At 44.9% G+C, this 24705-nt stretch overlaps 1 protein-coding gene across 2 annotated transcripts in view; it reads left to right on the forward strand.

Moving 5' to 3' along the window:
- The window catches only part of CYP4V2 (cytochrome P450 family 4 subfamily V member 2), a 278398-nt gene that overhangs the window by 220011 nt on the left and 33682 nt on the right, over positions 1-24705 (forward strand). For both annotated transcript variants that reach the window (XM_078678088.1, XM_078678087.1), the window contains exon 9: positions 9356-9490. In XM_078678088.1, coding sequence (XP_078534214.1) covers positions 9356-9490 — 135 coding nt within the window. The remainder of the gene's footprint in view (positions 1-9355; positions 9491-24705) is intronic.

The raw sequence follows: 24705 nt of genomic DNA on the forward strand, positions 1-24705 counted from the left end.
CTTGTAACAGACTTGCCAGAGACCTCGCAGGGAATATCACAGACCTATCCCATTCTGGGCCACTAAATCGGTACATACAAAATAGTTTATTTTGACTATGGGTATGTATTATGCAATGATTTGCTGTAAAACAGCAAAAGTCATGTGTTGAATAGTTCTAGTAGTATTACAAGTCTTCTCAAAATAAATAATATTAGAGTAAAAAGAATACAAGAAATACTAAATATTATGGGGCCGATTAGGATGGCGGTTTTTCCGCATCCTCCGGGCCGGCGGAAGTGTCCGCCGGCCTGGAGGATGCGGAAAAACCGCGGCGGAGACTCCAAAGACCCACCGCCAAATTAGGATGGCTGGTGGGTCTGATAATCTGTCCGCCGCTTTTCCGCCGCGGTCGGAAGGCGACCGCGGCGGAAAAGCACTAACATGTCTGGCGGTGTCTATCAGACACCGCCAGGCATATTAGGATGTCTGAAAATATATGCTTTTCCGCGGCGGCTTTACCGCCGTGGAAAAGCATACGGACCTTCACTTCGGGGGCCCGTTGCGGGCCCCCTGGGTGAAGGTGGGGTGGGGGGTGCACATGGGGGGTACCTATGGTACCCCCCTGCATTTGCGTGCACAATGCAGCAGGCACCGCGCGGTGCCTGCCGCTTTGTGCACGCAAATGCTGTGCATGGATTTTTTACATTGCGGCGGGTGCAGCTTGAAGCTGCACCCGCCGCAATGTTAGAGATAGAGGATGTGACCGCCACCCTGGCGGTCACATCCTAATTTGATCGGAGGGAACGCCGCAGCCCATGCGGACGTTCCCTCCTCCTCAGGGGTCGCGGACGGACTCAAGTCCGTCCGCGATCCTAATCGACCCCTATATTTCGTTGGTGAGACTCCTATCCTAATTTTTCCTGGATCCGTTGAATTCTGTAAAACTGATGCTCTTACATGATAAGACCCACGTGATAAGCTTGCTGGATTGTTAATGGTAATGCCCATGTATGGGCAGATGCTTCCATGCCCTCTCAGTGCAGGGACAGCCTTTTGACTGGATAGAGTGCATGGCTGGTTTGGAAGGCATGGCAACCCGATGCTGTGTGAGGGTGCTTGACAAACTGTTGCTAGGTGGGATTATTTGTAACCTGTTAGTAGGTCTGGTTACTCGGTGCCCTGTTGCTGTGCAAGGTGGTAAGGCAACTTATGCATGGCATCAGGCTACTGCGTGAAAGCCATTTGTGAATCGCTCGCACTGTTATGGACAGAATGCAAGTTGTGCATGTAGTTCTTCTGTAGGTAAACATTCTATTACAAAAAATATATTGTATGAAAACATGCCCAATATTTGCCACTAAATTAATTAGTAAGGTCTTCTACTGTAAACATGTTATTCTGTACGGCTTCTAAGTTATAAGTAATTAGAAAAAACAAGAACTAAATCCTTCCTAGGTTGTGAAATTACACCAAAAAGTGATATCCAAAAGCGGTCATATTTCCCAATTTTCACAAGAGATTTATTTACCCCAAATCAGCCAGCACTGACGAGAAAAAAAGGATCGGAAATCTTCTGAAACTCACAAAGGGTTAGAAAACCCTGATCTTAAGCAGCTGCTCACTAAAAAAGTCAGAATATTAATTTGGCGGGTGTGAGTTTCACAGTGCGCAATGCTTGGAGGGCGTCAAACAAATCAAGAGAACGTGTAGGAAAAGGGGATGGCTGGAAAAGAATCACAGAATTTCGGCAGTAGAGATACGTCTGACTGATGCTGTTGTGGAAGGGGTGAATTCTGATATCCAGATCTGGCAAGCAAGCTCACGACACCGGGTGGGTCTTGGCACATTCACAGCAAAGACACCATCAGACACACTAAGAAGTGTCAAAAACACAAGTCATCAGTGCTTTTCCTTCTATGGACCCACGATCAGGAGCAACATTCCTGTATCGATCAGGACAACCCCAACCCTCTTTCAGTTTAGGAGAGAGTTGAAGGCTTAATCTTGTAGAGAATACAATATCACAAGGAAATAACAGACCACTCCCACTGTCAGAACTCGGCTGCCCTCCAGTCACTCACTGGCTTTATGCTTGCCTTTGATCCTGCATATGCTGCATTTTGGCTTAGAATGGGTGTAGGTAAGTGGGATCCTTCTGCATGGTTACCCCCACTTTTTGCCTGCTGCTAAGCTGTTTTTGGACTAGTCTGACTGGGGTCCTACCAATCAGGACCCCAGTCTATCTGCTTTTTCCCTACATTGGTTATGTTCAATACTTAAGTACATCCCAGGTTGGATACTGGGGTACCCTTATAAGTCCCAAGTAAATGGTACTAAGGTACCCAGGGCATAGGTTCCTCATAGGTCCCCCATGGACTGAAGCATGCATTATGCCACCCGTGGGTCACCATTCAAATGGAACTTATGGCCTGCCATTGCAGCCTGTGTAAGTTGGTGCTAGCACCACTTACTAAAGATATAGGTTTCCGATATCTAGTGTCACTGCACTTAAAACCTATAAGTCACCCCTATAGCAGGCCTTTGCAATCCTGAAGGTAGGCTGCTTGGTTCTAAGTGAGGGGGTGCCCCTGCATGAGCAGGACAACCCTGCTGGCTATGGAGCCCATTGTCCCGGGTTGACAGTAAAACAGCCATATACCATATAGAGGGGCCCCGCGTAATTACGCAATGACCATCTCGAAATTGGCTGCAATGAATCCTATCAAGTTTGGTATAAAACATGTTGGAATCATACCCTCACACCATGTCAGCACAAAATAGTTGCTGCCACCCAAAGACACAATTCTGCCTTCCTGCTGCTGAACCAAGCTCGAGCAGGGGAAGGGAGAACAATAGGCATTCTGTCACAGGGAGGTGTGACCACCACCCAGACAGGATTTAGTGTATTGGGGCAAGGTGGGTGTCCCAGCGCCACTCAGTCTGCATGAGGGGCACATTTGGTTTCCTCATGTATAGTCCAGTTCAAACTAGTCCTGGGATCCTTGGGTCCTATTCTGGTGCGAAACTGGACACCGGACATGGGAGTAACCTCCCCTCTGTCCAGACCCTCCCCTGGGAGGGTCCCCTGAATCATCCCAACCCTTTCCCTAGGGTACTTAAGGGCTTACCTGGGTCCGTTGTGAAATAAGATTCAGATCAGACACCACTTCTGCTTCTACCATCTGGGCACCGGCGGACTTCGTTTGGGCTTGACTTCATCTCCCTTCCAGTCAGCTGCATCGTCTGTGCCTGTGCACTATACAGGAACCTAACCCGGCCTGTGGGCATCAAAGACACCTGAAGGAATCTCCCTTGGAGTGAAGGAGTCACTCACCTGCATTTGCAGGCACTGCAGCTAAGTCAACCGGTCTGCTGATCCTGAGCTCCTTCAGACTCTGAACGGCTCTGCAACACAGGTGGTGGTTTTTCACAGATCCCAAAGCCTGCCCTGCCCTCTCACCAAGTTTGAGGCCAGTATCCCTCGTGGGGGTTGCAATAACCGAACCCCTGTGCACTGCGTCAACTTGCAGTTGCAAAGGCTTGTTGACTTCTCTCCAATAGCCCCAGTCTCGAGCATCTCTGGTGACCAGAATCTTCAGCCACACAGCATCGTGTGTATCGTGGCCTGCATCTTTTGGTGAGCTGTTCGAGGTCCTTTCGTGACTCCAATGCCTCCGGCCTGTGGGACCATTTGAGAGTCACCTTTACTACTTTTGGGCTCCCTTGATTGCTCGGGTACTGCCATGACTCCCCTGCTTTTGGTGAGTCCCTGGAACTTGCTGGTCCCGACATTGCACCTTCTTTGACTTCTGCCTGGGTTGCACTTGCCAAGGCTTGTTGGTGCTCCGGCTGGACACCTACCCCTCTGTAATCGACATCCTACGTGGAACAGCTCGTGTACGGCTCTTGGACGACCTCAGGGTCGCCTGGTCCTCACAGCTGCAGAGTCAAGATCCTCATCAACTCTCCTGCAATACCCGAAATTGGTAGGCATTTGTCTTCTAGACCGCCTGGTCACTCCTTAGTGACATAGACTCTGTCCCCTCTGCTTGCAGGTACTTCTCGTCTAGAATACACCTTCGGATTCCACGTGGACTTTTTCTCCTCTTCCAGGAGCAGCACTTTCCTGAAGTCCTCGATTGGGTTCGGCAGCGATTTCCGACACCACTTCACACCTATGCACCCAGCTTCCCTGGTGTAGGTAACGTGAGCACTAGGGTATCCACTGGTGGGGTGGGTCTCTAGCCATCTGTCTTTTACTTTGTTTCTTCAGGGTCCACTGGGAAGGGTCCTTAATCTATAAAAAAACAACTGCAATTTACATGCAAACTTGTACGGAGCACGCAGTTGTGTACTCACACTGCACACGCTCTCCATGGGGTCCCTGGTCACTCACCTTGGGTAGTTCCTTGGGTCCCCAGCACTTCTACGTCCTCTCAACACTAACTTGATCCGAGTTGTGGTTCTTATACCACTTTCTTAGTATATGGTTTGGTCCCCCCCTTGGGCCCACTGTGCATTTAGTGATATTTACTGTAATTTCTTTGCAAAGTATTGTGTGCATTGTGCATATCTCCGGGTAGGAGATATTTGTATGTGTTAGAGATTATTATATAATAAATACATATTTTTATAAATACCTTGTATGGGTATTTTTCACTTAAACTAGACAATACGATTGCATTCTGGTAAAAGAAGCTGCTTTACACTCTGATTGGACTAAGCCTGAAGGCTCCTCTCCACAACTACCACTTAGAGAGCTTTCTAAGGTTGTCAAGACCTCTTAAATCACCATAAGGGTTGTCTGGATTGATGCAAGGTGTCCACTTACATATGTTTACATCATATGCCAGGCCAGCTCTCACATTGGTGTGCAGCGGTTGGGATTCAATCCTGCATTGTTTTACCAGATAAATGTTTGTGTTGATTAATTGAAAAATTATCACTAACACTAGGCACATATAATACAAGCTTACAATAGTAAGTTCTACTGAACTTAGGGTTGGGCAGTTAATGGATAGCACACCCTTTCTCCAACCTCAGAGAGTTTAGTTCCCTCTAGATTAGGTAGGTGCAACACCTCATCACACTTAGTATGTCTACTAAAGGAGATGCCAGTGGCTCTCTGACTACTAGATACAGTGAACGTTCGTTCCAAGAAGGGAAAGCACTGTGTGCCTCTAGAATGTTGAAGTCAGGGAAAGGTGCCAACACTCAACACCTTCTAGAAGTGTTAATGTTAGATGACCTCAGAAAACCTAGTGGGTCAGATGAACAGGAAAGAGTGGATGGGCAAGTGTATGAGGATAGGCCAGGAGGGGAGCATCTCTTTGACCTTGAATCTAACCTTGACCAGGAAGAGCAAGATGGCTCCCACCTGGAGAACTTAGAAGCCCCAGAGGATACAGCATGTGGCCTTGAAGAAGCCCCCTTTGTTCCTCCTGGGAAAGTGCAGAGTAGACCAAGGAGGTCTAGATCCTCATCTGCAGAACCCAATGCCCCAGGACAGTCTATAGGGACCTCCATATCTAGAAAGAGAGACAACTCTTAGGATAGGGAATAACAACTTCTTGAACTTGAGAAAGCTAGGCATAGGCTCAGGCAAGAGCAGTTGACCCTTGACAAAGAGGCCCTAGAAGTCCAGAGAGCTAGAAAAAATTGAACTAGAGTCCAATTTTGCCAGCAACAAGGTCCCTAGAGTTAGAGAAACTTGTTTTGACCGTAGGAACCTGCACAAGATAGTCCCTCCCTACCAGGCTGAGGATGCCATCCACAACTAGATAACTGCTTTGGCAAGGGCCTGTAAAGTTCCGAAGGTCCCTCCAGGGCAGTGGGCAGCTATTTTATGGCTCTCCTTTGCTGATAAAGGTAAAGATAAGCTCCTCACTGTTATAGAAGACGATGCTGATAATTACTCCGTCTCATTGATGGGTTTGGCTTAACCACTGAGCAATACAGAATTAAGTTCAGTGATAGCCAGAAAGCACAAACCCAGGACTGGGTAGATTTTGTGGAAAGTGCCATAAAAGCTCAAGGTTGGTTACTAAGCAGCAAAGTGCATGACTATGAAGGATTGTACAATTTGATTATGACGGAGCGTATCCTTAATAATTGTCAAAAACAGATTTTGCACCAGTATCTGGTGGACTCAGATCTGACGTCTCCCCAAGAATTGGGAATGAAGGCAGATAAATCGGTCAGAACCAGAGTTAAGCCGAAACACCAGGGTGGTGGTGACCAGAGGAAAGATACTTACAAAACCCAAGAGAAAGGTGGAGATAAATCTAAAGGGAAGTCCTCTGAAGGTCCCCAAAAATCCTCCTCTGGGGGTGGGTCCCAAACTCCTTCTCCCCCTAGAAAGGAACCTCTTTGCTTTGTTTGCAAACAGCAAGGCCACCGGAAAAAATATTCTGATTGCCCCAAGGCCAGCAATGAGGAAAACATACCTCCTACTACTACAACACCCACTAGTACACCAAGTAATAATCTCCCAGGTGGTAGTAGTGCACCCTAAAATTTAGTTGGGTTCTCGTGGGGAACTTAGGTGGATACTGGCTTAGCCATATCCTTCACACAGGCCACCTTAGTCTGTGATGGTGGCATGGGGTTTGCCACTTTTACTATAAGACTCAATTCTTTTGGGCAAGTACAGACAGGAGCCTCTTATAAATGGTCAGAAAGCTGTAGCCTATAGGGACACAGGGGTTAGTGTCACCATGGTGACAGTAAACCTAGTGCCCCCACTTCAGCTTTTACCTGAGTACAAGTACCAGGTGACCAAAACTGATGGTGTTAGAACAGATCATCCCATGGCCATAGTCCATCTCAACTGGGGAGGGATCACTGGTCTCAAAAGAGTTACAGTGTCCGCAAACTTGCCTGTAGTTTGCCCCTTGGGCAATGATTTGGAAACTTCAGCCTGGGCTGAAATAGAACTGAAGACCCATCTAGAGATGTTAGGCCTCCCTGTGAAAGTTGGTGTGACCCTTACGGCCCCAGTCCAACCACAGGAAAGTGCAGGAGCAGTGGAGCCTGAAAAGATGGCCCACTCTGCTCCACCAAGAGCAAAGAGGATAAAGAAAAGTATTTTTCCCCTAGACATTAGGTAGATGTCAGCTTTGTCAGGGAACTGATCCTACCCCTTGTGAAGTAACTGCCCCACAGGTTTTCAGGCCTGTCCTGGCAGAGCCACGGAGGGCAGGGGAACCTTCCAAGGAGGTACCCAGTCTGGAGCAGGTATCATACCCCTCTCTACCCAGCCTCAGTCAGCCTAGGGCTGTAGAGGTCAGATATGTCAGTGGACCTCTAGGGGCCCACTGTTAAGAGGAACCCCCTCATCAACAGATTAGGGACCCCCGAATCTAGTGGTTTTGCCAGGTGGATAATCCTCAATAATCTGAGGGATCCATTTTACCCTTAGGCAGTGACATCCCCCAGATGGACTTTGTTGGGCAAAGTAAATCTTGGGACAAAGCTGTCCCAAACTTTCACTGGCTCTCTAGTGTTCCACCCAGATGGGATCAACCAAAAGCTGTAGGCAGCCAGAGATTGACCCCTAGGGATAGATGCAGGACAGTCCTGGACAGAAAGGCCTTAATGGTGGTCAGTGCTCTGAGGAGGATGAGACCAACCCTGCTAAGGCCTCTCTTCCCTAATCAGGCACCCCGCAAGCCTCTTTCTTGGCTTAAACAGAAGGCAGGTAGACACTTTAAACTTTTGAGAGGATCGAAAACCCTACAGGGGAGGAACTTCTCAGTAGACCATAGATTAGGGACCTATGCAGGACCTTCATTATATGGCCACTTAGGAAATAAAGTCTCAACTGGGCAAGGTTCGACTTATCTCCTTTCGTTTATGGGAGGGGTTATGTACAAAGATAGGATCCTTCTGCATGGTTATCCCTACTTTTTGCCTGGTTCTAAGCTGTTTTTGAACTAGTCAGACTGAGTTCCTGATTAGCAGGATTCCAGTCAATCTGCTTTCTCCCTAAATTGGAAGGGTCCTTAATCTTTAAAAATCCAGCTGCAACTTACACATAGACTTGTACAGAGCATGCTGTTGTGTGCTCACACTGCACACGCTCTCCATGGGGTTGCTAGTCACTCACCTTGGGTAGTTCCTTGGGTCCCCAGCACTTCTGAGTCCTCACTGTCTTGATCCGAGTTGTGGTTCTTATACCACTTTCTTAGTATATAGTTTGGTCTCCCCTGGGGCCCACTGTATATTTTCTGCTATTAACTGTAATTTCTTTGAAAAGTATGTGTGCATTGTGTATATCTCTGGCAAGGAGATATTTGTGTGTGTTAGAGACTAATTTATAATAAAGACATCTTTTTATAAATACCTTGTGTGTTTTTTCCACTTAATCTATACAATAAGATTGTACTCTGGTAAAATAGGCTGCTTTACACTCCGTCTGAACTAAGCCTGAAGGCTGCTCTCCACAGCTACCACTTAGAGAGCTTTCTAAGGTTGTCTAAGACCACTTAAATCACCATAAGGGTTGTTTGGACTGTGCAAGGTGCCCACTTACATAAGTGTACATTGTGAGAAGGCAAGCTTCTCACAATGAGGCACTTAAATCCACATACTTTTGTAGGACCCTGGGTGTCATCTCTGTCCACTGACTGCTCCATGACTCGTTTCCTTTATGAAGGGGATCTTGATTTAATTATACAGATACATTTCAAATGTGCTATTTTTACATTCCAATCTCTGTAAAAGTGATAAGACATACAGAATGATATTACATATGGGATGTGAAGCATTTTCTCATGATCCTTGGGAAGTCCGTTCCCATTGATACATTTTATGTTTTATACTTTTGTTTACCGCTGCTGTCCCTGTTCTGCTATATTATTAATATATTCCAATTGGTTAACCAATATACTCCTTTTTGGCACTTTAGTCTCTCCAGTTAGCTCATGACATCATGCATGCTTGTCATTCATAATCCTGTAATGCGTAAGGAAGAAGATTGACCTTGTCTCTCACCACATTCAGTAGTATATTATCGACTTAAGGCAAGCCCTGGAAAGTACCAATCAGGGTATTCTATTGCAGTATTGTAAAATTTCACAACAAATTGATTTACGTGGGTGATCCTTATTTTCGCTGTTACAATTAATGAAATCATTCTTACCCCTGAAAAGATGTAACATATAGCCAATCATGGATACACAGTAATGTAATGATCAGTGCAGTACTTTTTCCTTTGAAATATATTATTGGTTTACTTATATTGATGTACTGTTGGGTATTGCCAAATTTTCCTTAAAACATTGCATAGTTAGAAGTGCACAGTTCTTTCTTCTTGGTAAAATAGTCTCTCTCACAGCGGCACCACTTTTGTTTCTTTATTGTATAACTTTAGGTGAATCTGATCGACCGGTTACAATGGATGATTTGAAAAAACTAAAATATCTTGAGGCTGTCATTAAGGAAGCCCTTCGGTTGTATCCCTCTGTTCCATTCTTTGCGCGCACAATAATGGAGGACTGTCAAGTAGGTAAGCAACTCTGCATTTTACCATATAATTATTTGTCAAGCCTCTTCACATTCCTGACTGTTGAGAACTGCTGCTGCTTAGTCATGATGGTCTCCATTTTGAGGCACCCAGTATTTCACTGCAGGGATCCTGCACAGGGTATTACCAATCGCTGATGCATCAGTCATACTTGGTTGCGGAAAAGTGGGTGATTAACAGTGATCCACTACACAGCTATATGTATTTGGGATTTACATTATGATTGCCATAATTTTGGGCCTATTCCCCGGAATCAAATTCCTTCAGGTTTGACTTGGAGATTTTGACTGCAGAAAATTATGCTGTATTTGCTAACAATGAGGGTCTCATAAATCGTTTGGGGTGAACAGTCATGTTTCTGTCTAAATTATTACTAAGAGGTTTCTTGTTATGAGGGCCTAAGAATGTGGAGTGTCTGCTTTCTTACAGTTTCCACTTCTTTTGCTTCAGCTTAGGTTCATGTTTTCATTAAAAAGCTATACGGCTTATGTGCAAAGCAATTGTTTAAGTTGCAAAGCCTGCTATTTGCAAATTCACAGGGGTCGCGACTGCAATATGGCTGTTTTTATTGTGCCATATCCATTCTGTAATTTTCTAACAGGTTAGGCAAGTTCCAAAAGCCAACATGTTACCGAATCACAAAATGGGCTTAGACAGGCATTACAAAATCACTATTTGGAAGGAGTGTGTTTAGGACTTCTTTTCTAAATAGTGTTTCATCATGAGATGTATCTATGTTTTGTGACCAAAATGTGGTTGTAAAACATTGAAAAATTACAACCTCCCTAGTTGGGGTGTTAACACATTAGAAAACAAGCATTTACAATGCAACGGTTTCGCCTTTGCAAAAGTTAGAGCTATTTGCATTGTAAATGACAATTTTTTTATTTATGTGTTGGTTTTGAAAACAGATAAATAAATGGCATTGTCATTTACAATGTCAATAGCTTAATCTCTCGCAAATGCCACACACACACACCCACAGAGAGCCCCCGCACACAGAGCCCCCCCACACACACACAGAGCCCCCCACACACACACCCACACAGAGACCGCCCACACACCCACAGAGCCCCCTCCCCGCACATTACATTTAAAGGCTATTGTCTTCGAGTCAGCACGGGGCGGAGGGGAGGTTGAGGCCTGAAGACCATTCACTACTTGGCCAATCGTTTCTGTCCAAGACCTCAAAAAAAGAAACCCTGAGGGATGTGGAAGGTGAAGAACTGGACGACTGTAAGCCCTCTTGGTAGTAGCTAACATGGTGACCATAACCTTTGGAAATGTCATTTTGTGCGGTTAAGTGAGCTTGTATATTCTTTGCAAATTGTCTACAGTGCAAGGAAGAAAAATAGCATGACTTCGAATTCACTGATGTTCGGGTGGATAAGTCTATTACCAACAAAGCATCTACAACACAACAGTAACTGTTCCCTGATACTTTATAATAGATGTTAATTGCCAACTTACTTGCTTACATGCAATTGTTTGCAACTTGTGCATAAATTGTCTTACTAGTAAATTACAACAGAATGTCTACAATAAACGCATGCAACCACTGAGCTGCCTTCTATGATTCAAATCTAAGACCTATACCTTATACACAGTAGGAAACCAGCTTAATGCCAGAAATATTTACTACTATATGAAGCACAGACTTTCCAACTGAACATCTCTCAGTTGTAGGTAGTTTACACTGAGCTATCTTACCAGCTGATAAACTTGGCTAGCAAATATGGTCATTATCTATCACTGGGTTCATTTCCTACTGCAAAACTCAGTAAGCAACTTGATGGTCAACGGTTACAATTTCATTATGGCCAAAAGCCCTTTTAATACTTTCAAACGTGATAAAATATGCATCACTGAGATTATATCATCACCTATTATTTAGAGTGAAAATTAACAGCAAGACAGGTACCATGGAAAAAGTAAGTACCGAAGTGTTGTGAATACATCTACATTAGTACGTGTGTACATTAGCACTGGAAAGGTGAATTCAATTTTTCACACAAAGTCCAAATTTCAAAGATGTAAACCGAAGAGTAAAAGTGCTTACATTCACTATGCTGCTGACACGTATCATGCCACGTTTAATTTATAATTCTCCAGGATTATGGTGCTTTATACAATGTCATGGTGTTAGTTACTACTGATGTGTTTGACTTGTAAAGGAAGATTCTATTTCCGAATTTGTACAGCACAGGTTTCTTTTCCACGAGTATCAAAAAAGGGAAAACTGTAGAGTAAAAAGCTAGGTCAACGCATTATTTAGAGCGCTGCAACACTGGAAAAAGTGGTAGGTACCAGAACTATGTGGGAAAAGTCATTTTTATGTCAGTGCCCCTTAAGCACCGTCACCTGTTCTGGAAGTACATGTGTCAATGGAGCTTCCTGCAGTTCTAAAAGTACGGTCAGAAATCCAATGAAAGCCAAGTTTGTTTACGTGAACTGAATGAAGGTGCTGTCAGTCGTTGTACAGGAACAGTGGATATGGTCCGTCATTCTACCAAAGCTAAAGGAAGACGAGGGCAGTAAGTCCACAGATGAAAATAACACCTCAGAGACTGTATAGGCTTATACAAGGTGACAACATTTGAGTAGGTGCAGTCAGTGGTTCTCAAGTCGCAAGTATGATGTCAATGGAAGCAAAGGTCCGATTGTCAAATGTTCTAGAGGCACTATCACATGAGGTCTCTCACAGCCAAACCCCTGCATAAGCCTTCCCTTACCTGAGCCTCTGTTTCTCTGCCCGGCCCATGGCGGCTTCCCCCGGTGGGCGCTCCCACAGAGGAGCACCAGGAAGAGCAGCGCACAGCCCCGGGATGGGCACATTTCCCGGCTCATGGCAGCGGAGAGGGGGCTAAGCCCTCGGGGCAGTGCGAAAGCAGCACATCCTCCTACTGTGTCTGTGCAGCTGCCCAGTAGGCTCTGCACCGGCCGCTCCGCTCCAGTGTGGGCCAGGTGAACAAGGTACGCATGCGCAAAGCCCTGCCGGAGTGTTGGGATGGACCGAGAAAGCCACAGGAGGAACGGCTACCTACAGCATGATTTGCGGTGGCGGCCATCTTGTACTGCTTGAAATATGCATATATATCTACGAGCTTCACTAAAACCAGTGAATGATTTCGCTTAAAACAAAAAAATTATTGTTGACAAGCATGCTAATATTTTGTCAACAAAGATACAAATGCATGTTCATCCATTCATTTCAGAGCGGTTGCGATATGCAAAACAACATTTTTTACCGCAATATTGATTATTGTTGCAATTAATATTTATTAATTAAATATTTGTTTTCGCATAACCTTTAGTTAAAGCAGTTTAAGTTCAGCCGAACGAAACCCTGGTCACCTTCTCTGCTAATGCAACTGTGAACTAATCGGCCATGTTTGCAGCGTCTAACTACCGATGTATTATGGAGAAGTTGAACTAGTAATGCAACAAGTAACACAGAAACAAATTGAAATACTAAAGAAAGGGTAAACAATGTTCAATTATATAATGATATAACGTAGACAAATATTAACACAAACATGCAAATAAAATTTAAACCAGCCATTAAATTAGACATTTCTCTAAACGTTAAACACAAAGACAAATTAATGAGAAGATAAATATATATGCCTACGTTTTTGTTTTCTCACAGTCAGTGGAAAGTCAGCCAGTCCCGGGCCGTCAGCCAATCACAGCGCGGCCCGGGGAGTGACGTCACAGGGGTGTCCCGGGCCGGCAGCCAATCACAGCGCAGCCCAGGACAAAAGGGCGGGACTTAAAAAAAGACCGAGAAACTCCCCCGAATCGCGTTTTCAAGGGAAAGCGTGATTGACAGCCTCTGTCTCCCAATGGCTAGCCTCCATTTATGGAGCTAGCCAATGGGAGACAGAGGCGGAACCAAAGCCCCATATGTAGGATCATGAGATTTCGCCCTGGGCGGAGCAACTGCTACGCAGTTGCAACGGCCAGGGCGAAATCTAAAAAGGGAAGACTGGTACTCTTGGGACTCCTTACCTTTTGCAAATGTAAAAAAAAAAAAAAAAAAGGCGTGTTCGGGTCAAGGCGCAGGTACAGGGGCGCCTTCCAACTCTCAAACAAACTTAAAAAACCAATAACATTTTCTTTTTAAATGCAGACCAATTTACTCTAAGGAAAACTGGAGGATTGTTTTTAAAGTTTACTTTATTTAAATGCAATTATAGATATGGTGGTCTGCTGACCCCAGCAGGCCACCATCCCTGTGATGGAATCTAATCATAGTGAGTCTCAGTTTGCAACATACCTCATGAATACTGATGATGTAGGTCAGATTGCGACCCATTATGATGATTCAGAACTTTATCAAAAACTTATTCGTGCATAGGCGGGTTCACAAAATTGTTTTTAATTTGAAAAAACTTTGTGCACGGTTTGTGATAAACTTTTTGGAATGAAATTTCATACTTCAGGTCCTATGTTCCTTGTGTCCCCTTTCAGACTGCTGTAGCCACTACACACCTTTCTACCTGGGATGTATTGCATGCCTTGGTTTCAGGCTGAGTTCTTCTTTGCTATTTTTTGGTACCGAAAGTGTTAGAAATTGACTGCTTTAGAGGAAAGCACAGTACATTGGTTTTATCTGCTACTGAACCTTTCACAGTGGCGTCATTTTACCAACAGCAGAACCTGCACTACTTGACTCTTTACCCCTCTGTGCAAACATAGGAAATGATGAAACGTCTTGTGTCCCTTGCAGTACGATATTTGTATGCATTTTTAATTGAAAACTAGAAGCTGCAACAGCAATAATAAGCAAATATTTAAATTGGCAAAAATACCCAACTGCTATGATTGGCTAACTTCAAAGATGCTCATTTTTAACCAAACTCTAGTTTAACGCTTGGACGTTGCAGAGTAGTGCACAGGGTTCGGAGAAAGTAACCCAAGTACAACCGGTGTCAGCTCTAGCGACCTATAAGTAGTTTCCATGATCTCCTATAACCCATATCTTTTTTGTTGACTGGAATGCAGCTCCTTACCAATGTTAACAAAGGTATCTGGATTTTGAGTGACATGTACAGTTATTGTAACATTTAATTCCTCAGGAGATAGCAGAGCTAAGTGTTAATGCCAGAATTACGTAAAACACCTCTTTATTAAGCCGTTTCCCGATGTTGAACATAGTCATATGAATAAGATGTCGGAAGTCCATGGCTACAGCTCTCTTACTAGATGTGCATATGCTCATTCTACAATGAAACTGCAGGATTGCAGATGGTGATTGTTGGGACTGAAATGTATCAAGCATGGTAAAGAGTTGTGTACCCCAGCCCGGAGTGGCCAACTGCATATGAAGTTTGTATCCTGACTTTTTGTTTGGTCCCATTATTCCATTAACATAGCACTTCGTTTTAAACACCGGCACTTGTTGATGAGAGTACACCACATGGCAGTGCTCTCTTTTTAGCACAGCAGGAGTGCTTAGCAATTCAATTTATTACAAAATAATAAAACTCACACTTCAAGCCATCCGTTCCACTTGGGGTGACTTACAATAGTTAAAATGTCCCACTAGTTTAAGTATGGGTAGTAGGTAATTCTGGCATTGCCATTCAACAGCAGTGGTAGGAGCTGTGGTGGAATACTTTGCGTCCCGGCACTTATATTTTTACAAATGAGGACTGTCCAAAACCTTTTCTGTGGCCTTAATGGGTCACAAAACGGGCCCTCATAGGCAGGGGCGTAGCTAGAGCTTGTGGCACCCGGGGCTATCCCTCAGATTGCCACCCCTTGGGGGGGAGGGGGTGGGTGGGGAAAAAGGACGGCGAGCACTTGAAAGATGTCCGAGAGACGCATAGTATTGCCGGTCATAGTTACCTCTATCATGCAAGTTACATGCACAAACATGACACGGTCAAAGGCTACACAGTTGAATACACCGGTGACTGGCAGTACAAAAGAGAATACACAGACTGCATGATCTATCTGTGGACTCAGAAAAACCGCATGTGACATCCATCAGAGAGCTGCATGAACAATTACCTGGTAATCGCCTCAGCACAATGCACACATGCACATAAATGACACTGTTCAGGGATCCATCATCTAAAGCTGACATTAAATGACCATACATCATAGTCCCTCCATTAAAGCAGTGGGGACCTGCACAAATGTGATGTGCTCTGGGGACCCAAAACCAACTTAACAGTGTTGAAGCCTTTGATTCTTTATCTTTCAAAAAACGCAAATTAATTATTCACAGCGAATCACTCACTGTGTGCCCTTAGAACTAAACGCAGCACAAAGGGCTCAGTCAGCTCCACCTTGCCAATATGTGTATATTGTACCTCTTCATTGAATAAAAAGAGCGCAAACAGGCCATAGGTGTATCTCATACCTCTTTATTCAATAACCTGGGTCCAGACAGGCTATACATGTATCTCATACCTCTTCATTGAATAAGAATGTCGCAGTCAAGGCACCCACATATCTCATACCTCTTCATTGAAGAACAAACATGCTCACAGGCCACCCATGTCCTTCATAACTCTTCAATGAATACCAAGGGTGCAGACAGGCCACTAGTGTCTCGCATACCTCTTCATTGAACAACAAGCATTTGCAATGCAATAGGTCTCGCATTTGCGAGAGTTTAACTTATTGCCATTGTAATTGACAATGTCTTTATTTACGTTTTAAAAACCAACACATAAATAAAAGGCATTGCCATTTACAATGCCAATGGCTCAAACACTACAACTGCGAGACCTATTGCATTGCAAATGATTGTTTATTCAGTTCTACTGTCTATCCTATGTCAGCTCCCCATAACAAATAAACTGGGAGATGTTTAATTTAGGTTTTAAATTCTAAATAATACATTGATATCAGATCCCAAAAATTGGCAAAGCTCAACTAGTTTAGTCAAATATATAAGTATGTGAGACACTGTATTGCAGAAATAGTAAAGCACCAAGGATACAATCAGTGACATAATATTCTTCATTTGCTTTCCATAAACCTTCGTAATGTATGGCGGTAATGAATTATTATTGAATATTTGAAGAGTCTTAGCCAGTGACTACGGTTGAAACTTAGAATGTCACCTCTCTCTATTCAGTGCGACTAGTTTGATATAATTTAGTAACTAGGCGCAACACAGCAGTAAAAACGCAAACATAAAACACCACGGGCATGCTTACCCCACTGCTTGCCAGACAAGTCCTCGAATTCTGCAATAGAGCCCTCTGGGGGTTGGCTGTCCTTTCCGGCACTAGAATCATCTGCAAGAGCGTAGCGGTGAAACGCGTAACGCGTCACTGCTACGTTCATCACGAGGGCTGGCCAAAATATCACTGTACAGGGCCGTCATTGGTAGCGCTCGCGCACGCCGCGCAAGCTACAAGATTGATGGCCCTGGACTCTGTCTGAGGCTGTGACGGGGGTGGGGCAACAACGGTCGAGGAGTCTGAGGAGACACAAACTCGGGACTTCATTTTTGGCAATTTAATTGAAAGCACCGTGGCCGCCTGCCTGCAGTGCTTTCAATTAAATTGCCAAAAACGAAGTCCAGCGTTTGTGTTCATAGCTGCCAAGGTTTCAGATTGCCATGTGTGACATTTTTATAATTTCAGTGAAATTATGAGTGACATTTCAACGACTATGAGTGACACTTTATCGTGAGCAAAAAACATGCAATAAAGATGAGGGAAACAGCTAAATATCTGAAATTACAGCCATTTGAGCAACACGAAACTCCAAAAACTTCTTGAAACTGCTGCAGAGCACCAGAAATGGAAGGACACTAACCCTAGTGCTTCCTCCTGGTACCCAAGAAGGATGACAAGACACAGCAGCCCTGCGGCCAGTGCTGAGATTATTAGTCTGTGACTGAACTTGAAATGAAATCTCAGACCTAGTTATAAACCTCAAGGATGACGAGACAGAGCACCCTGCGCCTGCTGATTTTACTGTGTCTCAATTATCAGATCTCATATGCAATGCATGGTGCGCTCTGCGCTGTGGCTGAAGTTAGAACAACTCTGATCATGAGAGCGGACAGGGGGCCTCTGAGGAATGACGGTACCCCCTCACTACCCGCTCCCGCCTGCCCCCCTCCCCCGCCCGTCCCCAGTGCCAAGAGAGCAGAGAGAGCCCTGCCTGGTAAAACTGTCACGCACTGACCCGTAGTGACTGTGAAGATAAACCTTACTATTGGTGCCCAATGATAAGGAGACTCAGACAGAGCAGCCCTGCGGCCTGCAGATTTACTGTGAATTAAATCAGATGGTCAGACTGGAGATAAACCAGGCTCACTCAGGAAGGATGATGAGACAGAGCAGCCCGGCCTGCTGCAGATACTTTTGTGTGTAAAATTATTTTTTTAGCTGATGATCATCAGACTCATGCCCGCACTGACAGTCATACAAGTACAATAAACCTCTCCATCCACTGCACAGTTGTATGTGTGGGGTTTGTCCCTGAATAGTGTTGTAACTCAAAATGATGAGGCCCTCGTGCAAAAAGTGGTAATACCACATGTAGAGGACTGTGAACACTTTAATCTCACTGCCAGCCCAGACTACCAGGAATACAAAAAGTGGCTCTCTCAACAAAAGCACAGAACAATACTACTTGGTAGCTCAAAACACGTATTGAATATTAGTATGCTGTTATGCTACGTAAAAGAAAGTGGGCCTGATTCGCAAAAAAAGGAGTACACCTGTATTAGTAGAAGCAATACAACAAACAGTTTGTCATTTTCAAACATTGCCAGTAGTACAACTGGAAAACTGCTAGTCACATGCGTACTGCTGTCAATATCATGCGACCTTACATGTTGCTAGTCCCTGCACAGTATGTTTCTGCACTATGTTTCCACACTGGGAAAAGGTAACCCCACTGTTAAACCGTACAATTTCTTTCCCTTCACCAGAAAATCTTTTCCCCCATGGATACACCACCCTTCTGATACAATCCCAAGACGTTTAGGAGTGTCTGCTGCCTGCCCTTCACACTCTGGCACGTAATGTTGGTGTTCAATTACACACTAGCAAACTCGTTTACACTTGCTAGATGTGTCTTTTTTTTGTGGATAGACAGTAAGATTAAAATATGTTTACAGACAAAAATGGCTCGATGAAGTGTATCCAGTAACTTTACACTATTTTCCTTGCTGTGAAAAATGAAGTGTTGGCAGGTCGTGTTTGCCATACACTACGACCAGCCAACTTACCCACAACACAGCATGTTATAGTAACACAAGCACTGCTGCTTAAAGGCACTTCTTAATTAAGAAACTGGAAATTCTTTGCTTCCAAGAGTTGGCAACTGTGATGATCACCGTAACTTACGTAAGGGGGAAAGCAGAAAAAAGAAGCTTGTGTGTTGCTTGTGGTGATGCGATGGCACAAAAGTAAAGGAGGCATCATTTTTGATGAATGTATATTGAGACAAAAAAGGTTTTAAGTAAACAGCACTGTAACACAGGTAAACACAATGCTCTGTCGAGACTAAAGAACGGATTCGATCATAATATACAATTAATAAAACCATAAATATTCATTTTCAAAATTGCGGGTTCCTGAGGGTAATACATGGAATAACCCTGTTAGTTTGCATTATGTTCAGGGTAAGGCGGGCTGCCTGACCAAAATACTTACTTATGTTATGTAGTCTGACTGAGTGTCAGTCGTGACGTTGTGGCCGGGCCGGCGCGACCCGTGTCGAGTCAGTCAGGGAGCCCCCCATAGTCCTCTGGCACTCTGAGCGCGAATTTGGGGCAGCGGCAGAGATGAGCACTGCAGCTCCCTGCAACGCCCGAGTCCTCAACTCATGTGCGCCATGAAGAGTGTTGCATATGCGGCCGTCCGGTTCAACGCAGCCGGTAATATGCACAGGCTGGCAGCAGCGCACGTAATATGCAGTGCCGCCGGGACACCGTTGTGTGCAAAGCCGTGCTGCACAAGCTCAGCGTTACCAAAGCAGGTCAGAAGGAGACGGGGTGGAGTGCAGCGCGGCTTTGCACTTCTAAACTGGGCCGCGGCACTGGAGGGCCGTTGCTGCCGCGGCCACCTTTATAATTTATTTGGGGACACTGTGTTTGTTTCCAAATAAATTATAAAAGCAGCCGCGACCGCAACGGGCCTCCAGTGCCGCGCGGCCACTGCCGCCTCCAAAATGATGCCACCTGGGGCGGACCGCCCTCCCCCCCCCACCCCCCACTAGCTACGCCGCAGCATAACTACTGTCCATGCCCTGAGTTTGTCACGTAAAATTGTGTCAGTTTACTAAGTTGTGTGCCTTATTAGTTAGGACTAGTCTTTTTCTGTGTCAGAATAGAGTGAGGTCTACAAAACCCACATGTGTAAAGTTTCCCTGATTGTGAGCCCTAGATCCTTGCGCTGACATTAAAATTTAAACAGATATTGAACTGCAGACCATACACTACTTTTCACAAAGTTCAAATAGATGCAGATTTTATATAGTGTCAAACTGTTCCAAATGCCCACAAAATCTAACCTGGTGACACAGTGCAGAAAATACTCCTTCTTAAACATTTTGCAAAGAATGCAATACATATTTTGCAAATTGAATGGCATAGACCTTAAGAACCATTGCAAAAAATATCACTAATATATACAAGTAGCACTAGAAGAGTACACATCAAGTTAACCCCTTCACTGCGGGGTGTATCCCCCCCGCAGCGCCCCCATGCTGGTGACGAGCTGAGCTCGTCATGAGGCAAAGCGGAGCTGCCCTCATGACGAGCTGAGCTCATCACGGCCGCACCCGTTTTTAGAACGTTCAGCACAGCAGGGAAATTAGCCCCGCGTGCGAACGTTCCAACGGCCGTGACGAACTCAGCTCGTCATGAGTGGAGCTCAACTGTACTCCATGACGAGCTGAGCTCGTCACCAGCATGGATGAGGTTAAGAGCAGAAGCTCAAATTATTCAAGTTTGAAAATCACACAACTGATATACTTGCTGGTCACCTTACTAAAACAAAGTGTGCAAGAAAACTCAAGTTTTCCAAAATGATTACAGTACAGGTATCAAATGATGTTGCTTCTTTGATTTATAATTAATCCAGCAACACTAGAAGTGGAAGAATTATTACAACATAGCATTGAACAACTGGAAATCTCTTCTTGTCCACCTACCATTAAGTTCCCATGCAATCTCGCTTCATTGCTTCAGTGAGCAGCTGTACAGACACTTAACTAATAGCAGGTTAATAATTAGATAGGGAAGTGTACAAAAGATGATACCTGGAGACTGTGTAAGCCATTACTGAAGCTTTGCTTGACTTTGGCTGATTCTCCTGCAAGGTTCACAGTGTTAAGGAATACATGCGGGTACAGAGAGCTCAAGAGTGATTCAAACTCATTGCCAGTGTGGGTGTAACTTTTATGTGCAAAGAATACCCCAGGGCTCAGAGGCAAATCAGTCGGGCCTAATTATTTAAAGCCACTCTACCCACTAAGTTTTCCAGCCTCCTCCTGTGAGCCTACTTAGTAGGACAGTGCTGCATGTAGACTTGACATAGGGTTACATAGTGAATGGGCTGCCAATATGCTGCTTCTCTGCTAAGTCATAGGGCACTGTCTATATTTGATGCCTGGATTTGCTCTTGATTTCTAAATTGTTTTCCTCAGATTTATTTTAAAAATCACATTGCCTTTGCATTTTATGGTCTTTTTCTGTAAGAATGTTCAACATATTATACAGGTAGGCTATCCTACTTTAGTTTTAAACCTAGAACTACTGATAAAACCTTACCAAAAGGGAAACAACCCTCATTAGTGTAAGTATATATACTGGCGGTCGAGGCACAAGAAACAAATGCGCAAAACACGAAAAAGGGTCAGGGTAGGAAGACCTCCAGTGCCCCCCCCCCCCCCCAATTTTTTTTAAATCGCGCGATGCGCAGAAGATCCGCTAATCCAGGCGAAAATAAAAAAAAACTAAGCGTGGGCTCCCGCGCTTATTTTAATTAAAGCCCCCGGGTGGGCCAGGTCCCGGGGGCATGTGAAAAAATAAAGTGTGGGGGGCAATCACAGTGGTGAAGGGAGGGGGCGGGGCCTGATGTGATATGTGTGCAAATGCGCCCCCTGGCAAGTTGTAAATTGGGGAATTAATTCCCCTTGAATACCGAGAGTCCCTGGGGGCCAACTAGCCACCAGGTACCTCCAGTATGCACCAGGGAGCTGCGTTGCAGAAAGGTTTTCAGGCCACGCCCCTTTTTACACCTCTCTGCAACACAGCTCTGTGGCGCTTACTGGAGTTACAGGAGCTAGTTGGATCCTAGAGATTCAAGGGGACTTAATCCCCCATCTTAAAATGCACCTGCGGTGCGCTTTTGCAGAGTGGTGAAAGAAGAGGGCGGGGCCTGAGGTGACATGTGTGCAAACACACCCTGTGGTGCGTTTTAAGTTGGGGAATTATTTCTTCTTCAATACTGAGGGTCCCTGGGGGCCAACTAGCCCACCACTTACCTCCAGTAAGCGCCACTGCGCTGCGTTGCAGAGAGGTGGCCCAGGCCATGCCCCTTTTTACACCACTCTGCAACGTAGCTCTCGTGCACTTACTGGAGGTAAGTGGTGGGCTAGTTGGCCCCCTTGGATCCTCAGGACTGACTCAAGGGAACTTAATCCCGCAATTTACAATGCACCAACGGGGCGCGTTTGCGCAGTGGTGCAGGGAGGGGGCGTGGCCTGATGTCACAAGTGCGCAAACGCGCCCTGTGGCGCGTTTTAAGTTGGGGAAATAATTCCCCTTCAATCCTGAGGGCCCCTCTAGCCCAACTAGCCCACCAGGTGCTTCCAGTAAGCGCCACTGCGCTGCGTTGCAGAGAGGTGGACTAGGCCGTGCCCCTTTTATATCTCCCTGCAATGCAGCTCTGTGGCGCTTACTGGAGGTACCTAGTGGGCTAGTTGGACCCTAGGGACCTTCAAGATTTGAGGGGACTTAATCTCCCAACTTAAAACAGCCACAGAGCGTGTTTACACAGTGGTGAAGGGAGGGGACGGGGCCTGAGGTGACATATGCAAACACGCCCTGTGGCATGTTTTAAGTTGGGGAAATAATTCTCCTTCAATCTTGAGGGCCCCTGGGGGCCAACTAGCCCACCAGGTGCTTCCAGTAAGCGCTGCTGCACTGCGTTGCAGAGAGGTGGACTAGCCGGTGCACCTTTTTACACCTCTCTGCAACGCTGCTCTGTGACACTTACTGGAGGTACCTAGTGGGCTAGTTGGACCCTTGGAACCCTCTGGATTCAAGGGGACTTAATCTCCCAAATTACAACGGCCTCAGGGCGTGTTTACACCGTGGGGAAGGGAGGGGACAGGGCCTGACCCTGTGGCGCGTTTTAAGTTGGGGAATTAAGTCCTTTTTAATCTTTAGAGTCCCTGGGTCCAACTAGTCCACCATGTACCTCCAGTAAGCACCACAGAGCTGCGTTGCAGAGAGGTGGTCCGAGGCCATGCCCCATTTTACAATGCAACTCTGTGGCACTTACTGGACATACCTGGTGGGTTAGTTGGCACCCAGGGACCCTCAGGATTCAAGGGGACTTCATCCCCCAACTTAAAACGCCCACAGGTTGTGTTTGCACACGTCATCTCATGCCCCCCCCCCCTCCTTGGCGCGTTTTAAGACGTAGTATTAATCCCCCTGCCCTATTATATACTAGGTGCTTACAGAGGAGGGCATGCTAATCACAGGGGTACCCCAACGCATAGTGTTCCCTAGTGTATGTTGGTGTTTTCACTGTATTCTAAGTGTCTTTTAGCATACCACTGGTTCTAGGCCTGGTTAGTCAGAGTCAGTTACCACCAGTACCCGTCTGAAAAAGTTGTGGGTACAGGATGATTTTGTAACAAGGCCTCTTTCTGCTCCTCAGTTGGTTCTTTCTGAATATATCTTGCTTCTTCCTGCACTTTTCTTTGTTTTTGAGGACTTCTGTTGCTTCTTTCTGCATTTCTTTTGCTTCTTTCTGTGCGTTTTTCTTCTTTCTTCACATATCCTACCTCTGTAGGCATAGTTAGAAACTAGCATTTAAAAAACCTTTGAAATTCACTTAAAAACAGTAGGTTTCAGGCACGTTGTAGTTAGGAATTAGCATTTAAAAAACCTTAGAAATTCAGTGAAAAAACTATAGGTTTCAGGCATGTTATAGTTAGAAATTAGCATTTAAAACACCATAGAAATTCACTGAAAAAACCATAGGTTTCAGACATGTTATAGTTAGGAATTAGCATTTAAAAAACCTTAGAAATTCACTGAAAAAACCATAGGTTTCAGGACTGTTATAGTTAACTGGACATGTCACTCGTACAAAACCATTGAAATTCCTCTGTTATAGTTAGTTCTGCTAACTATAACTCGCGCGCCCGCAATGCACTGCTGATGATGTCGCATATTACATCATTCATGACATGGTCAGTGACATCACTGATGACATCACTGATGACATCTCAAATGAAATTTTTTTCAGTGAATTTCTAAGTTTTTTTAAAATGCTAATTCCTAACTATAGCGTGCCTGAAACCTATTTTTTTTAGTGATATGTGCATATATAGGTCAAATATTTACATTTGCCAGGAAGTACGATGCCCTACGAGGCCCCACCGCGAAAACACAAGTCAATCCCAGGGTGTCAAATAAAAACAAAGAACAGACTGATACGTCACAGTCAGATATGAGTTCATTTGGAGGCAGTGACTCGGAATCTAAGCTCCGTGGCAGGGGTGCGAGAGGACAAGCTGTGAAACCCTATCTGGGAAAAGAAATCTTTTTTTCTGCCACGAGCGGATGCAAACTCTTCGGCCCAGAGTACAAAGAAACTACAGCGAAAATGTGCAAAGTTCAAGCGGTGGCGGAGGTACAGGGCAAGGAAGAGGCACGACTTTTCAAAGCAAGAAGAGGGACAGAGGTCAATGGTCAACAAACAAGCAAAAGCGGAAAAGTGCACAAACCAAACCATTATTAATTTGACATCCTTTGAGCTTAGCCAAGAAGAGGAAAACATACTTAAATTGGGCTTATCTTTTGCGCCACATACAAACTTCAATTATGTATCAACCAGACTGGATGTCTATAAAGCCGTGAGAAAATTAAAATTACGCAAATTCTACATGCTTAAGGCAAGCAAAAATACAATACCCCATATCACGGAAACATTGGAGGACTTGACACAAGCAGGTACACCTATGCCCAA

The sequence above is a fragment of the Lissotriton helveticus genome, chromosome 2_2 (assembly GCF_964261635.1).
Source record: "Lissotriton helveticus chromosome 2_2, aLisHel1.1, whole genome shotgun sequence".
Taxonomy (NCBI): domain Eukaryota; kingdom Metazoa; phylum Chordata; class Amphibia; order Caudata; family Salamandridae; genus Lissotriton; species Lissotriton helveticus.